At 30.3% G+C, this 18,341-nt stretch overlaps 1 protein-coding gene and 1 non-coding gene across 2 annotated transcripts; both read left to right on the plus strand.

Annotated features, from left to right (window-relative positions):
* The first annotated feature begins 11,486 nt into the window (after positions 1 to 11,486).
* On the plus strand, positions 11,487 to 14,271 carry LOC145027934 (serine/threonine/tyrosine-protein kinase HT1-like). The gene is made up of 3 exons (XM_078976942.1): positions 11,487 to 12,399; positions 13,173 to 13,628; positions 13,773 to 14,271. Exons 1-3 carry the CDS (start codon positions 12,028 to 12,030, stop codon positions 14,007 to 14,009), a joined length of 1,065 nt encoding a protein of 354 aa, XP_078833068.1. The 5' UTR covers positions 11,487 to 12,027; the 3' UTR covers positions 14,010 to 14,271.
* A 1,242-nt stretch (positions 14,272 to 15,513) lies between these two features.
* Positions 15,514 to 15,593, plus strand: TRNAL-UAG (transfer RNA leucine (anticodon UAG)). Its single transcript has one exon. It is a non-coding gene; the product is annotated as a tRNA-Leu (tRNA).
* The last annotated feature ends 2,748 nt before the right edge of the window (positions 15,594 to 18,341 follow it).

Below are 18,341 nucleotides of genomic sequence, written 5' to 3' on the forward strand. Positions count from 1 at the left end.
AAACGAAAAACCATATTCATAACTATTGGTAAGATATACCAACTTACATTTACATACTCAAAATGAACCCAAGAAAATGTTACTTTTAATATCTAATTAACATCCTACAATAGGACAAAACCTTTACTGTAAAAGCATCTGCAGTTAACATCAGTTTTACAAACAACTGGTACCAAGTTCTATGCCCCCTATGTAAGACAAGCAGCTTTAAAAAGGGTAACAACTGGTTTTGTACATTAGATGGAACAGTCACAACCCTAATCTTCATGTAAGTTGTCCTCCAAAACATGACTAACAATGGTACAAATTAAATTACAATAATTGCATCTACATGAAAACATGTACAAACTTTCAACAACGTTGACAGATACCACAGACTCGATAACCGCAAATTTATCCGACAACACGGTCGAAAAACTCACTTCGATAACATCTGAAAAAGCTATACAACAATATAGACATACTCATAGAAAAACCTTACCACCCTTCATCCAAGATTGCAAAGGTTTACAAAAAATGGGTATTTCAAATGACCAAAAACTCAAGTGCGGGCAACATTCGCTTCACAACAGTTGATATCGAGGACGAAACTCCCCTTCAACAGTCAGCAGTTCCAAATACACCAACACCACACTTTCCAGAATCATCTTCGAAAACCTATGCATCAAAAAGTACAAGAATGCTTTCCTATGATGATGCAGGTAAACACTATCACATGAAACATGCAGGTAAACAACATACTAACATCTTTTTTACTGACCAACAGATGAAGTTGCAAGTGTCAAAACGGAAGCGCCATCCACAGTCATGACCTGACACAAAAACCTTGTAGCAGTCACTCCAGTTTTTGTTAAACTTTGTATAAATTTTGCGCATAAAACCCTTAAACTTATGATATATTGTTTATAAAACCGAATCAGCTGCAACATAAGACAAACCTTTCCTGACAATCTTCCAAAAAATTTTAAAATGCTACTTTTATACTCACTGTTTTGTTATCAAATTGAACCACACTGCTACACACAACAACAATGATTCTTTACCTTTCCTTCACTACTAGATAATCTGCACAAAAACACAGAACTCACAACTTATACCATTTTAAACACTATACGAATTTAATGTTACTATACATGTACTCAAACTTCCACACCAAAGTTAAATATAAAACCTATTAAGTCTTAACCACCTCTAACAAACATATATCAAACAAACACACCCATAGCACAGCATGACCATTTTCCTAGTTTGAATCATTTCATATACATAACCAAATGGTATAAGATGTTAAGTGGGATAAAGACAAAAAATAAAGCATTTGTCAAACCATGAGGATTGATGGTGTCAAAGTTCTAAAAATACAACCAAACATACAGAAAGATGTATACCATAGGGACCAAAAATGTAATTTACTCTTATCTTCTTAAAGAAATAATTGATGAGTCGTTGTTAAACAAACTTATGAGTGGACTGTGGAAGGTACAAAAGCCGTGGTAAAATAATAAGGACTTGTACCTCATATTGTACGTACGTGAACTGCATGTGATGTCAATTATTCCTCTTTAGTATATAATATAAACAACTTATTCCTATTCAATTATTATTTTATTAAATTTCCAAATATATTTATTGAAAACAAAACCTCATACAATAAGACAGATGTACTTAATGAATAAAGAAATTTAGCATAAATCTATTTGTTAATGAACCAATATCTATTATTATATTTTATATGATTATGAATTTATAATGTCATTAAATATTTATTTTCACAAAATATACCTAAAAACGTATCATATTATTACCACACTTAATTTACGTGTAAATTGTCCTTACAAAAGTTCAGTTTTTACTATTTATACTTAGACTTTCGTTTTTAATCTTGACTTTTTCAATGGTAAGGTCATTATTCCACTTAAGAAATTGACTTATTCGTCATAAAGAATATATTTTAATTTTACTGGATTGGCTTGTATCGTTGTAGGATAATTAATGTATTGTATTTTATATGGCTGAAACAATCATTAAGTGGAAATTAACAATACGGTATTCTTACAATAGTTCTACTTTGGAAGATAATAAAACAATATTAGTTTAATGATTTTCATGTTTGATTAATTATCACATATTTATTGGGTATTTATTAAGAGCTGTTTTAGACATATAATTACTAACGGTCTTTTTATTAACATATGTGTCGACCGATAAAACATATGGGATATATAAAATTGTATTTTATCATATGTAAACTACAAGAAAAATGTTAAACACAATAATTATATCTAATTTTGTTCTATCGATAAATATATAATAATCTATAAATAAGATCTCGAGTTCATGTTTCATGGTTGATTATTGAACATTTAATTTTTTTCTTCAGGAAGTATTTTGATTTGCCTTTTTATTTTGCCACAAGAATGTTGTAGAACTTTAAAATTCAAATGATCAAAAGAGGGTGTGGCACAAAATGAGAAGCTGGTGATACCACATGCTCCATCATTCCGCCGTCGGATATACCGTAGTTTTTGTGGGTTGAGCGGCCTGACTAACATGTTACTCCCATTCCTTTTTTCTCTTCTTCCATTTATAAAATATGCATCATAACGTGTACAAAAAATGTGTGGATTGGAAGATATGTATTTCGACATGTTGTAGATTGTGAGAATTGGAAATTAAATAAAAGAGAAAAACGTATCTAGCGCCAATGTGACATGTGAGTTGTGAGTGGCGAGAGTAGAGGCGTTCAAAACCAAATATTTGAAATTTCATATATTTGAAAGTTTTTGAATTTTGGATAGTAGATTTTTGATATTCAATTTTTATGTTTATAAATTACAAGTTTACAAACAATTAAAAACACTCTCCATTATCCTTAACAATATAAATTAAAAATGATGGATATAATCTATGATTATTAATGGTTAATTAACTATTCAGAAATCTTGCTTTTTATTTATTTAGTTATTTTTTTTTATTCAAACCCTTCGTATGATTGTTGTTTATTAGTCCGACTTTGTGACGTAGCAATTAATAATAAAATATAGGGTTTTAAGCCTAACAAATATGTAAAAGATTATCAAATAGCTAAAATTGGGTAATATGTTTTTTTAGCAAAAGTAGCGTATGTGAAAATGATCGATTTGAAATCTCTAATTGGCAATAACATGTGTGCAACATAGATTTGGAAGTTTAAAGCGACCATAGGGACGAGCTTCGACATAATATAGTTAACCGAGTCCTACTTACAATTTTCCATTTTCGACTAATAAATATGAATTATATTTTAGATATCATATGTCCGAAATATCCACAAAAAAAAAAAAATAGTTATCTGAATTCGAATCCGAAAATTCAGATATTCAAATTTCGAATATGCAAAATTTTGAATATTCAAATTTTCGGATAATTTTGAATTGGATACTCATTAACACCCTAATGAACATCAAACACTTACACAAACATTTAAGTGACTTGTCAACCCCTGTAACTATAATCAATATAAATTATTTTAATGATCATTCAAACATTATCTTTACTTGAAACTCTAATCTTTTTCAAGCTTTCATAAGAAAAAATATCAAGTGAATATGAACATCAAATACTTGTAAAAAATATTTGTAACAGCCCAAAATTTAGAAAGATTTAACTTTTAATCAATATTGACAAAAAGGACAATTTGGTCATTTATGAGAAAAAAGATGAGAATATCAATTTGTAACTTCATGAAGATGGCAATATAAAATTGAATATATTCATATTATAATTACTATAGTGTTATACATATTAAATTTATAGTAAAATAGTAACATAAAGTAATATTCTCACGTTTTCACATTATATAATGTTTTCATTTGAATTTATATATATATATATATATATATATATATATATATATATATATATATATATATATATATATATATATATATATATATATATATATATATATATATATGATGTTCAAATCAGTTAGAGAAAATAACCCTTATAGCATTGGTGTTATATGGAATGGAGTGGAACTCATTTGAATTCAATGACTATATATATATATATATATATATATATATATATATATATATATATATATATATATATATATATATATATATATATATATATATATATTCTTCGTTTGAATTTCCTATATAGATTGTAAATTATTGAGATCTTTGGGTTATGAACGATTGAAACGTTAACTTTTAAAACCATGTTGACCTCTACCAATCCCTTACAAAGTCGTTATTTTATAGCAACCCTAGGTAAGCATTATCCTCTACATGTATATTAGATCTTTGTTTTATGTGTTTTAATTTTGGCAGTTTATGTTTCTTGCTACTGCTTTCTCTTTCACTTCCATGATGGATCCATTTTGACTAAATTTGGTTTTATATGTTTATTATTTTCTGAATCAGATTAACTTAAACATCGCTATTCATTGGAAGGTTGCAACTTTTTGCATACATTTATACGTTTAAATGTATTTTTGTCATGGGTTGGGTTGCTTTTTGGACATCTACTCTTAATTTTCTCTTAATTGGTGCCTCTTAAAGCCAAGTCAATATGTTACATAAAGCGAAGTCAGTCTCTACTCCAATCTAAGCATAAATGCATGTTATATTTTTTAATTCCGAATACCGTCCTTAATAAATTGACTTTCAAACAAGTTACCTTAAAAGTTTCAATGAAAACTAAGAGCGTTTCATAAAAATCACCAACCTACCTGTCTAGGATCAAGTTCACAACATAAGGTATTTAATTTTTGGTTGATTAAAACATGTTAATATATGTATGTATTTTAAAACCATCTACCCATTTTTCTAACGGTAAAATGTGTTTAAACATAAAGATCCGTATATAATAAGTTGGAGCTTTTCAGTTAAATATGGGTGTAATATATATATATATATATATATATATATATATATATATATATATATATATATATATATATATATATATATATATATATATATATATATATATATATTCGAGTCCTTATGATATCCATTCAATTTAAAGAAAAATTCAACCTTTTTGATAGATAACTCGAATGATGTTCATGAATCATACTGAAATATGCCAAATGGTTGATTATTGATAGGAACTACATTAGTTCTATAATCAAAGTCTTAGAATTAGCACTAAAGGTAAAAACTTCCAAATATACTGAAAATGATGTGTTGGCTACCCTTGATTATCAACAAGCTTCATGTTGGCATCAAGGTTTTTATTGTTTTTAGACAAATTGTTTTTCTTTGTTTATGCATATATTAAGTTAAAGTCGTGGATCATTGTCGAATAAATCATTTTCTGAGACTATTGTGTGATATTTTTCTTTTGGTATTTAGCAAGAAATAGCTATGATAAATGGTATAAAATGACTACAATTAGCGCTACATGTTCTATTTCAAAACTAATGATGGTACCAATTGGGTTTGAGATGAAACCGATTCCATTTCAGCAAACCACCATTCATTCATCATTTTAATTAGTTATTTTTTTGTGTGTTCGTGTATTTTTCTTGAATTACATTAATTTTTTATTCGACATATAACAATATCATTTCCATGATTGATTGTATTTGTTTTTTTTTTCACTATATTGAAATTTATATTTAGGGATGTCAACGGGACCAAACGGGAACGGAAATAACTGTTCCCGCTCCCGCCCCCGAAATCAATTGTTGCCTCCACTCCCGGTCCCGCCCCCGGCTTCCCCGTTTACATATCCCCCGGTCCTGCCCCCGGTTACCTCCATCGCCCCCGGTCCCGTCCCCGTTCCCCTGGTTCCCCCTGTTTATACGCTTAATTTTTTTTTTTTGCTAAACAACTATTTTGGTTTAGGCTAAAAAGCTTATTTTTAATAACTTTAAAAGTTTAAAACATAATCTTTTAGAAACTAAAAAATTAAAAATCCAACATTACAAAACGACAATTCCAACAATCTTAAAAATATAAAATATGACAAATCCAATATTACAAATATAGAATACTTACATATCCAAAAATATATTATCAGTTCACTACCTTTTCAATATCTATTCATTGGAAACGAGAAAGTGAAACCTAACCTACACCTAAAATTAGAAAATCTATTTTGTATATGTATCTTATATTAAATATATATTTTTTACATAAATATACAACCGGGGCCCCCGCGGGAGTACGGGACGGAAATACCAACTTCCGACCCCGATCCCGAAAATAAGCGGGGTTAAATTCTGCCCCCGCTCCCGCTCCCGGTTTTTTTTTTTTTTTTTTTTAAATTTAGTCCCGTACAGAATCGGGATCCCACGGGAACGGGATCCCACGGGGGTTTTGACATCCCTATTTATATTGGAGTCTACTTAATTAGAACTATCAATTATCCACAAATACAAATTGTTGATTAAAATTCAAACAAATTTAAATATTAATTTGAACTTTCATTATATCGTTATAAACTTATAGAAAAAACAATTTATGTTTGTAAATTAATAAGTTTCTTATAATCATTGGTGAATCAACATGCTTATCATTTAATTTTAACTTTTAATGTTTTTCTTTGATGATTCGTAGTGTTCACGGGTTATAACCTAATAATATAATAAAATAATAAAATATAAACGAAATCAAATTCTGTTACAATTACAAATTATCATTTTCAAAAACAAATATATAACACCTAAACTTAGAAAACTTGAAAGATCCAACGATTTTTAAGTAATTAACCCGGAAACATTTGATGAAGACATTTAAATTAGTTAAATCAAATATACCATGTATTTGGTGTTGCTGATTTGTTGAAAATAAAAATAGAGAAAAAAAGAAAAAAAGACCTGGAATCCAAATTGACAGAAGTACAAGATTTGGCTACAACCCCAATAAAGCAGGAGAGAGAAAGGCCGTATACGGAATGAGGATACGGCACTGTCCGACACCCACCCCCTGCCCCACGCGCCTTTCCTTGCCCTTTTACCTTTGTACCCCCACTCGTTCTTATTCCTTTTTCTACCCTTTTCCATTTGTTGAGTATGAAAGTAAATTACATTTATAGTCCCAAAATATTATACTCATTTTTGCAATTTTGGTTAAGTAATTTTCTTTTTTGGTAATTTTGATCCTTATCTAAATCAAATATGTCCTTTAATGTTTTTGTCAATGTTCCAAGCAAATTGCTATTTTTGATACATGAACATATAACCAGCTTATTATAATATTAATATAATAAAGATAAGCCGGTATTTTAGGCCAGAGACAAAAAAATATTACAAAATTCTCAAAACTCAATCTCGGTTTACGAATTTGAAATCTTTTTGAACTTCTTTATGAAATTGTTTTTCATGTTCATTTGATAAAATTTCATTAATCTGTAAAATTCGTGTCATTTATAACCCAAACTATGAATAACTGCTTATAAACTTAAAAAATACATTTGGTGTCAAAGTTTAAAATAAATTACTAAATAATTGAAATTTAGAGTAGATTACAACACAATTGATGGAGATCTTTCATAAAATTTGATCTAAAAAAAAATGAATTAAATTAAAACAAAATAAAAGGACTCGAAATCTTGAAAAGTTGATTTTGGGGACCTAGTTAGTGGCTCATCACAAGTTCTTTATATGACGTTCATAAGTCTTCTAACTTTATTTAGATAAAAAGTTGAAAATAAAAGTTCGATCATTTTATCCATATTGTTTGTCATATTTGTATTGGTTTTCAATTTTTAGATTACGTGTTTAATAAATCAATGTATATTTTTGTCATTAGTATATTTGAAGATTTTTTAAGGAATGTCCAAAAGGTATAAATTTGAACCTCACTTGATAATTAAAAATATCGAAGAGGGTAATTAAGTTTCAAAATTATTTAAAAAATATCATTCAACTTTAGCATGTATAAAAAATATATGTGAATTAAGGTTTTTGTATACAATATACCATTCAAATACATGTTTTGGTTAAATTACACTTTATGGTAATCGACATATTAGGTTAATATTATCAGTTAAAAAATTATAGAAAATTATGAATTGCATGGATTTGACTGATAAGGAAAATGATATAGGTTGGTAACTAAGTTTTCAAATTTGTTCAAAAAACAATATTCAAATTTGGTACACATAATACCATTTAAGTATTTAAGTACATGTTTTTTTTTTTTTTTCAAATCACACATTATGGTAACTTTTTAAGTGAGTAACTGACTTAGCATATATATATATATATATATATATATATATATATATATATATATATATATATATATATATATATATATATATATATATATATATATATATATATATATATATATATAGGCATCACTGTTGCAAAACTCGGCCTACTTGGCCGAGTACTCGGAATCGGCCCTCCACCAAGGCGAGTTATGTGAACTCAGCAAAAAAATCGGATTAAGTCAAACTCAGTAAAAAATCAGTTAACCTCGGTTAAAACTCGATCAACATCTCTTTAATTCGGGCTACTCAGTCTTACTCGAGCATACTCGTTCAACTCGGTCAAACTTAGTCAAAGGTAAAATTTGTCATAAAAAGAGAAAAAAATCAAGAATTTCAAGATTAATATGCATAGTAGACTTAATGGTTTATTATTTAACACACACATGTGATTATTACTACATATATCTCTTAGATTTTCAGTAATTATTCACAAAGTGAGATAATTGTGTGTATTTCAGTTTTTATGTATTCGTATGTATCTAATTTTATTATATATTTCAACCAAATTATGATTTTAACTTATGATTTTGATAGATATCATTTTTCTAAAAATATTTCTACATGAATTACCGAATCCAAGTACTCACTACTTGACAGTCGGCCGAGCAAATACTGAGTAGCGAGTTCTGCAACCTTGGTTGGTACATTAATTGGCATGTAGGACATTAATCGACATATACAACCCCCCCTCCCCCCTAAATGAAACATATTAGGGACATACCTCTCATGAATAATTTTTAATTCTTCTTCCATGCCCTCTTCCTCTAAATGTATTATCTCTAACTCAAGCACCAACATTTCCAAATCAAAAGGAAATAGACTGAGTTTTGAAACCAACTGACTCTTCATTAACCTGTTTCCAAAAATCATATATGTAGAGATCATAGACCGAGTTTTGTATCATAAATGTCCCATTTGATATGGAAATGTTGGTACTTGAGTTAGAGATCATAGATGTAGAGGATGAGACCACGAAAGAAGAAGTAGAAGAAAAAGTAGTTATTCAAGATTGGTATAACTATAATTGGTTTCATTTAAGAGGGTTATATGTTAAGTAATGTCATGTATGCCAATTAATGTGTCAAATAAGAATTAAATATGCAAACTTATATATGCTAAGTCAACCACTTATCTGAAACAATTGGTTACCATAAGATGTGATTTAAACAAAACGTGTAATTTGATGATATTATGTGTACAAAGACCTTATTTCATTACTATTTTTTTATTGGGTATACTGAATGATGTTTTTTAAACAAATTTAAAACTTATTTACTCTCTTACGATCAGGGTTGGTCTAAAGATATAGTAGGCCCAGGACGAAAAGAAAAATAGGTCGGTAAGCCATAAATATAACAAAAACAAGTAAAATATAGATACGCCGTTATAAAATTCACTATTAATATTAAAAAAAACACAAATATGGTCAAAACATTATAAAATTAGCTAATTTAAATGAAAATATTTCTCCTAACATTTTCAGATAAGTTAGTTTTGTTTCTTTATATATTATATCATATATTCTATGAATTTTGGATCATTTAGAGACATGAGCCCTGTGCGACCGCTCGGGTTGCCCACTGTCAGGGTCGGGCTTGCCTACAATGCCGGCCACGTAATTTACAAATTTTCATTTAACTATTTTGTCGAAAATATTAACTCCATCAGTTGGTTACCATAATGTGTAATTTAAACAAAACATACATTTCATAATATTTTTTGTTCAAATGCCTTAGTTTATTGATATTTTGTATACTGTCTAAACTTAAATGAATAAACTTAATTACACTTCTAAAAGTCATTTTTCCTAGAATAATATAGAGTAAATTACACGAATCGTTCCTCATGTAGGTGTCAAAATGCACGTTCAGTTTTTATTTTCAAATATTAACTCGGACCGTCCCTCGTGTCGTTCAAAGTTGCACGGTTCATCCCTTATTATTTTAAATTTGCACATTTCATCCCTTTTGATACATAAAAAGACTATAATGTCCTTTTCATTTTTTTCATTCATTTTGAACATTTTTGATATTTTTAATTAGTAAAAAATAATTTAATTAATTTTCTATTTTACTGAATAAGATCTGACCACCAGAACCAGTAATTTACACCACCATCAGAAAATGTTGCACCACCGTCACCCCTCACTTCACTGCACCCACTCCTCCGTTCAAAGTGCACATTCATCATTAACACCACCACTAGCCTCCATCGGAAAACCCACTTGCAAATCAGGAAAGAATAATTAGGGCAAATCAGGAAGGAAGAATCAGGTAGATGACAAATCTGATCCAATATGGACCTGATTGAAAGAAAAGGATTTAGAGTTCTTTATTTGAAAGCAGACATGATTCAGTGAACCTACAAATATGATTTGTTAACGAAGAAAGATGGCTAGAGGGGGTTGCAAATTTACACTCTGTTCGACCAATGAACCATCATTGCTACATGTGAGTCGCTATCCCCACTAGCGCATCGCCATCATCGCATCATCTAGGGTTCATATCATTGTCACATCACAAAGGAGGACCGTCGATTGAGACGATTTGAGTTCGATCTAAACCTGCTTCTCCGATTTGAATCTCCATTTTCTCCTACATTGCATATTGGATTTGTGAGTTGTGACCTGGTCCAATGACCTGGTTTTAATGAGGAAATAAGGAAAAGGGGAAAGGGAATAGTAAGGGTTGGTTAGGGTATGGTGGGTGAAGGTTTGATAGCATCGTTGGAGGTGTTTGGAGTGATCGGAGATGTCTTGAAGTCGTCGGATTCAACAGTAATACTAGTGGAGAGAACTGAAGAAGAAATGTGGGAGAGAGAAACGACATGTTTAGTCTTTAGGGTGTGTTTTTATTGAAGGCAATAAACATTTATTTTCATAATAGACAATCGATAAATATAAAATAAAACAAAAAAGAAATGAATAAGGGTAAAATTGTCTTTTTGTGACTGGGGATGAAGCGTATAAGTTTTTAAATAACGAAAGACGACTTTATTTTTAAAAATAAAAACTGAACGTGTTTCATGTAATTTACTCGTGTTTCATGTAATTTACTCATTAGTAAGTGTCAAAAAAAAATTGTAGTCCGGATGGAAAGAGTAGTTGAACTTAGAAGGGGCAATATGGTAATTGCATAACGAAAAACCGAAACCGGTGATCTGGAATCTAGAAATAAAGAGGGGTAAAATAGGAAATTCAAGAAAAAGTTAGACGTCACGATCAATGGGCAATACCCCTCTTGTCTCCTTTGAGGTTGATCTTCCCACGTTATGATTGTTAAAACCACCAAGTGAAAGACACACTTCAACCGGATTTCTTTCTCTCCGGCGGCCGCCGTCACCTCCGCCACCTTCTCTCTCCCTATCTATGTCTCTCATTTTCTGCTCTTCACTCGCTACGAAGACCTTAATCTGTTTACTTACCATCCGGAAGTTTATAAATTCACGTTTTCCGTTGTAATTCGTCTTCGTTTCATCGTTTACGTAGATTCTGTCGTTACTGAAGATCCAGCTTCAGACAACTTGAAAAAGAGAGATTTTTCATATCTCGAAGCTCGTACGCAAACCGATGCATACCTAGCTTTTTAGCTATCTAAATCAACAGTTGTTTTCGTCTTTTGCTTTTGTTGGATTTTTTTTCTTCACATTTAACACTTTTCAGCCACCTGAACGGTAGCCAATTCGGCTGGCCAATAATGAGGATGAACAGAAAATTACAAATGTGGCTTGTAATATTTGTTGTAATTTGCAAAATTTGTTACTTTTAACTGCGACGTGCTTGATATCTGTTTTTAATGAACCTAAGCTATGAAGAGATTTAACTGGTTTAAGCAAATTTCTAACAATGGGAAGTTGGAAAGGAGGTTGTCCCTTGGGGAATACAAGAGAGCCGTGTCATGGTCGAAGTATCTAGTGTCGACTGGAGGTGAGATTAAAGCGAAAGGGGAAGAAGAGGAAGAACTGGAATGGAGTGCTGATATGTCACAGTTGTTTATTGGGAATAAATTCGCCATGGGAAAGCACAGTAGGATTTACAGAGGAGTTTATAAGCAAAATGATGTTGCTGTTAAGCTTATCAGTCAACCTGAAGAAGATCGCGATTTGGCTTCCATGTTAGAAAGACAATTCACTTCTGAGGTCGACATGCTTTTTCGTCTCAAACATCCCAACATCATCACTGTAAGTACATATTCTCATTGTAGTGTAATTATGTAAATCTCTGCGTTTCTTATTCTTTTGATTATTCTGACTTTATCATATGAGGATTGAGGATCACAATAACATATTTAAGATTAAGAACTTGAAGGGTTTTTAATCATTATCTGTTATGATTGTTAGCAAGCTTATTGCTCCAAACAGTTAAAACAAGATCAATAGTCAACAGATTCACTTGTTTTCTGATTAGGTTTATGGCTACCAAAACCAAACGCACCATTAATTTTGAATTGTAATTAATATATGGAAGTAATATTTGTTGAGTAGAATGTAAACTTGATGTGGTCATGTGGATATGAATTTGGGGTGAAATATTAGTAGAGAAATCGCCAACCATTCTTTCAAAATCATTATTATTCTTTTCAAGAAAACGAACGCATGTTTTTCTACAAAACAAATTAAAATGATAATATTTTCAAGTGGTTGGCATTTGCCATTTGTTAAATCCTGATAGTTATGCAAGATTAAGACTTATAGAATTTAGACAGTGCCAGCTGTTTATTCTCATAAGTTGGGCCCCATTATAAGAGAATACAAAGGTCAAAACGTGTGCCTTCAGTCTGTTGACACGTCACATCAAAGGTAATTCATTGGGTGATGATATATAACACACGTGTTCGATTCTGATTCTAGTTACGAACCCTTTATTTATTGTAGTATTCTATATTAGCAACATAATAACATTACATTTATGGTCATAATTGATAAGTAGCATTTAATTTCCTGTTGTGATGCAGTTTTTTGCAGCCTGTAAGAAACCACCAGTGTTCTGTATAATCAATGAGTATCTTTGTGGTGGTTCTCTGAGGGCATATCTTCATCAACAGGAGCCATATTCACTGCATCCCAACTTAGTTTTGAAGTTAGCAATTGACATTGCAAGGGGAATGCAATATCTTCATTCACAGGGTATAATTCACAGAGATCTTAAATCTGAAAATCTACTTCTTGGTGAAGATATGTGTGTAAAAGTAGCAGATTTTGGTATTTCCTGTTTAGAATCTCAGTGTGGAAGTGTAAAGGGATTTACAGGCACTTATCGATGGATGGCTCCTGAAATGATTAAAGAAAAAAAACACACAAAGAAAATCGATGTTTATAGTTTTGCCATTGTCATGTGGGAGCTTCTAACTGCCTTGACACCATTTGACAACATGACTCCTGAACAGGCTGCATTTGCAGTATGCCAAAAGGTATCTTTATTAATCATATGTCATATATATATATATATATATATATATATATATATATATATATATATATATATATATATATATATATATATATATATATTCATGTATGTATCAAGGCCTATTTTACCCTCAAACTTTCTGCAGAATGCTAGACCCCCATTGCATGCTTCATGTCCAAAGGCATTTTGTGGACTCATCAGGCGTTGTTGGTCTAGTAAACCGGATAAGAGGCCTGGTTTTGATGAAATAGTCAAAGTGTTGGAAGGATATGCAGCATCAGTTGAGCAAGATCCTAACTTCCTTGCAACATATGAACATGGTGATGATCGGACTTTCTTGATATGCTACCCATGGCGTCATAAATCTACTTCAACAAGATGATAAGATATTTCTATGAGTATTAGCATTAATCATGGGTGATGATGAGAATTTGCAAGGTATTATTTAATTGTCTTTATTTTAAGATGGTCAAATTGTGCGGTATATATGTGAGTGCAAGCTATGTTAGTAGTATTATTTTCATTATGTGCAAGGAGACGACATACAATGCCTTCCCTCCTTTATTCAAGTTGAATATTGTGTTTTGAGAGTAGCAATATTATTTTGTCTAAGGCCCTCTTTCTTCGGGTACTATTAAGTATTATCGGGATAAATTATGTTAAAAAAAAATAACGTCCTTCTTATGTTTAATAGAATTGAAGAGACTGTGATTTCGAGATCTCCAAAAAAAAAAAAAAAAAAAAAAAAAAGTAATAGTGATGGCATCTAACGATTGCTTGACAACCTTTTGTACCTTGAAGTCGATCTGAAATCTTTAATATGTCACCAATCGAAGAATATTGAATCTGGGTAATGGAAATTATCTCACATTGTCTTAATCATATCACAATCAATGAAAAGATTGATAGTGGCAAAATAAAAACTTATGTATCAATGAATAAATGTTGAATTGTCTCATGCTCCAAATCTAGGAAATAATTCACAAAAAGGTTTGTCACCCCTCCACTTATTTTTCCAAAACAGAGTATTAGATCAATTACCAACCACCGTTCACACGAAAGAAGCTACATTGACATCTCTATCTCTATCCTAAACTCTCTATGTCCATCTTCTTCACCGTGTATAGCTTTAATAAATTTGACCCAAAAACCATTTGGATTCATAATGAATTGACATTTGGGTGAAAGTGCACACTTGGAAGCAAATAAACTACCAATACCAAGTCTCATTTATCTTTATCCGTCATAATATAATATGATTTTCATAAAGTGGTTGGAAAATCATAATGGAGTTCGAAAATGACCATTTTTTAGCATGATAATTATTTTGGTTTTCTATAAAAATGGTCATTTTGTAATATCATTTATAGAAAATGATCTCTAATTATCTGCTTTTTTTGTCCTGCTAGGTTCGATTTACCAACACCTTTTCTTTTTTTTTTTCTTTTTTTTTTTTTTTGTTGTTATTGCCTATGAGCCAAATGTATATCTCGTTTAGTGCTGATTAACATTTCCTTAACGGGTATTCGAAGATGGAACTCCTAAAGTCAATATGGTTTCTTTTGGCTTTCCTGATTGGATATTTGGATCGAATACTTATCATATTTCAAACATATTAATTGATTTACTTAGCACCTTGGTAAAATGACATAAATTTACACCTACGTCTTTAAAAATAAATCATTAAGAAATCCGTTATCTAACCAAAAAAATTACATAATTCTTAAGCTCAAATGACATAAATATATCAAAGAAATAAAATTGTTTAACATGATTCAAAAATCATAAATACTTATAATGTTCTTTCGATGGTGAAACTTTTGAAATTATACGTTACAATTAGTAGTCATAGTTATAAGGGATCTAAGGATACAATTAACACAAGTGACAGTTTGGCCGAGTGGTCTAAGGCGCCAGATTTAGGCTCTGGTCCGAAAGGGCGTGGGTTCAAATCCCACAGCTGTCATATATTTTTGGATTTATAATCATATAAATATGATACGTTTTGCAAGTATTAATTATTTTTATTTCCGGGAAGTAATGAGAATATTTGGAATTCCAATTATCCAACTATATATTAAATTTGCTGAAAATTAATAAAAAAAAGCGGTTGAATAATCTTTTTTGTTTCATTGTTATATGAAACAAAAATAATATGTTTTTAACTCTTTTTGAAAAACTAGCTCAAAGTTTGTAGAAATACACTTGAAGACGTTATATAATTACCATAAGATTATATATTGCATGTGAAAATATATCAGTCATTTTTGTAGTGTGCATATTTTGGTGTTATTTAGTATTCAATTCTTGAACAAATGATTTTTTGTATTCCCAAGACTTAAAATCTACCAATCAAAAAAGAAAATGCCAAAATCTTTAAGGGCAGTATATGCATGTGATTGAGATTGTTTTTTTAACAAAACATTTAGAATAGAGTTTAAGAAACGTTTGTGAACCACTTTTTTTTTATTTAAATTTTAATATTCACCTTCTATTTTATGAATTATGAGGCTTGAGATAGATTCAATCTATAAATTGTTTAAAGTATGTGGTTTATTATTCTTTTAAATGGTTAACTAAAAAAAGCCATTGTATTTTGTTTATTTTCGGTTTAACCATTTGATTTTTTTATTAAAGGAACAATATTTAGAAAAGGTTCCACATCGAACAACGTAATTATATATTGTTGGTTCAGCAAGTTATTATAATATGGTAATAATTTTTTCCACTAAAAGTATCAAACTGTAACAAAATTTTCTAATATGACGACGATAACAATTTTATTGTATTTTCTTTTTCAAATTTTTATTGTTAAAAAATGTATTTTTTGTTAGAAAAAATTATTGAAATTAGAAAAAAAAAATGTCGAAGACAATATTTTGTTGAACTTTTTTTTTTTTTTTTTTTTTTTTTTTTTTTTTTTTTTTTTTTTTTTTTTTTTTTTTCATTTCTTTCTAATTCTTTAGAAATGATTCTTTCGTTCATTAACAACTTTTTTAAACTTTACCTGTTTACATTATAATAACAGAATAACATGTTTTCATTATTTCATTATATAATATTTTTTTACAATTTAATATGTATAAGTTTTATAATTAGACATTGACATATTTTTAGACAAAATTACAAAAAATGGTCTCTATTGTTAGAAATTGGGGTATAGAAAGGTTTGGACTCTGTAATTGTGTTAAACACTTTCACATTAAAATATTTGGGTGGTACTCCCAATATTATTTAATCAGATAAGACTCAGAGAGACAAGAACTTAGAATGTTTTGATGATAGTTTCGTATATATCAGAAATGAGATCAAAACCAACTTTATGATCTTTGTCTAAAAACTGTCATAAAACTATAAAAACTGACATAAAAACGGAAGTTTGGATAAGGGTCAATAATCGTCAGTTCTTTGAAAATCCGATTTTCTGCCGCTTGGACCCCGCCAGGGGTTGCCGTCCCTTGGACCCCGCTCCCAGGGGCGCTGCCTCGGACCCCCGTTCATTTAGGGCTTTCGCCCTTAAATGACAGTGTACTTTGAAACTTGATCAAACTTAAACAAGTGTGTACTCAATACCATCCTTACTTGTTTTAATATTTATCAAGATCACTTTCGGTCAACAAAGTAATCCCATTACACTTAAATAATATTGATGATGACAAATCACCAACACCTGTGTGGTATGGTGTAATAGAAACATAAAGTTCAACTTCTATAATCAAAAAAAAAAAAAAAAAAAAAGACAAACTCAATCCTTGTGTTATTTTGATATTATAGAATTGGTCATTCCATCAAACGACATCATTCACTTACCGTTTAATGCCCTGCATATCATGTGAGGTTCAATTGCCCCTTATTTAAGGGTTTAGCCCTATCTATCCCTCTCTTTCAACTCTCTTTTTCTCCTCCAGCTCGTCACACACACAATCGAAGATGCTTGTTTGCTTTTGTGGTCGAGGAGTTGTAATCATGACATCGTGGACCGAAAATAAGCCAAGTCGAAGGGTTTGGGCATGCTACAAGTATGGATAAAAGTGTTCATTCATTGAATGGGTTGATTCACCAAGGTGTCCTAGATCCATTCAAAGCATAACCAATTTATCGAGGGAAAAAACAGGTTTGAAGAAGCTCTTTAACATGTTAGAATGTTCAATTTTTTATGCATATTTACTTGGGTTTTAATTTTCCTTTTTATTTGGTTGAAGATGCGAACTATGCAGTAGGTGGTGTTATGATGCTAGTTTGGGGGTTGTCATAATTTTCTGTTTCATTTTGTTGTAATGGATGTGTCTTTGGTGTAATAGAACACGTGGTTGATGCAATGGAAATACGGTTGTTTCGTTTTGTTGTAATTGAAATGTGTTTGTTGTTTGTAAAATGATGCAATTGTATTTTCTATTCAAGAACATAATGGTTCATTTACTAGTAGTTTAGTAAGCAAAAAGATCCAATATTGACCATTCATGATCATTACACTAAAATGAATGAGAAACTCCGTTAGCATAATAGGCACATAAATTACTGTGGTATGAAACCACATACAAAAGTTACACATAATTGTTTTTACACACAACCATGGTGTTGATTGTTTAAAAAGCACTACAAAAGATTTCATATAAGTGTTTTCACAACACAAATCATAACAACATAAAGCAAACCAACAAAAAGAAACATCGTATTACATCCTTAAACATAAACAACAACACTTAGGTCATTG

Source organism: Lactuca saligna, chromosome 1 (assembly GCF_052625555.1).
Source record: "Lactuca saligna cultivar CGN05327 chromosome 1, ASM5262555v1, whole genome shotgun sequence".
Lineage (NCBI taxonomy): Eukaryota > Viridiplantae > Streptophyta > Magnoliopsida > Asterales > Asteraceae > Lactuca > Lactuca saligna.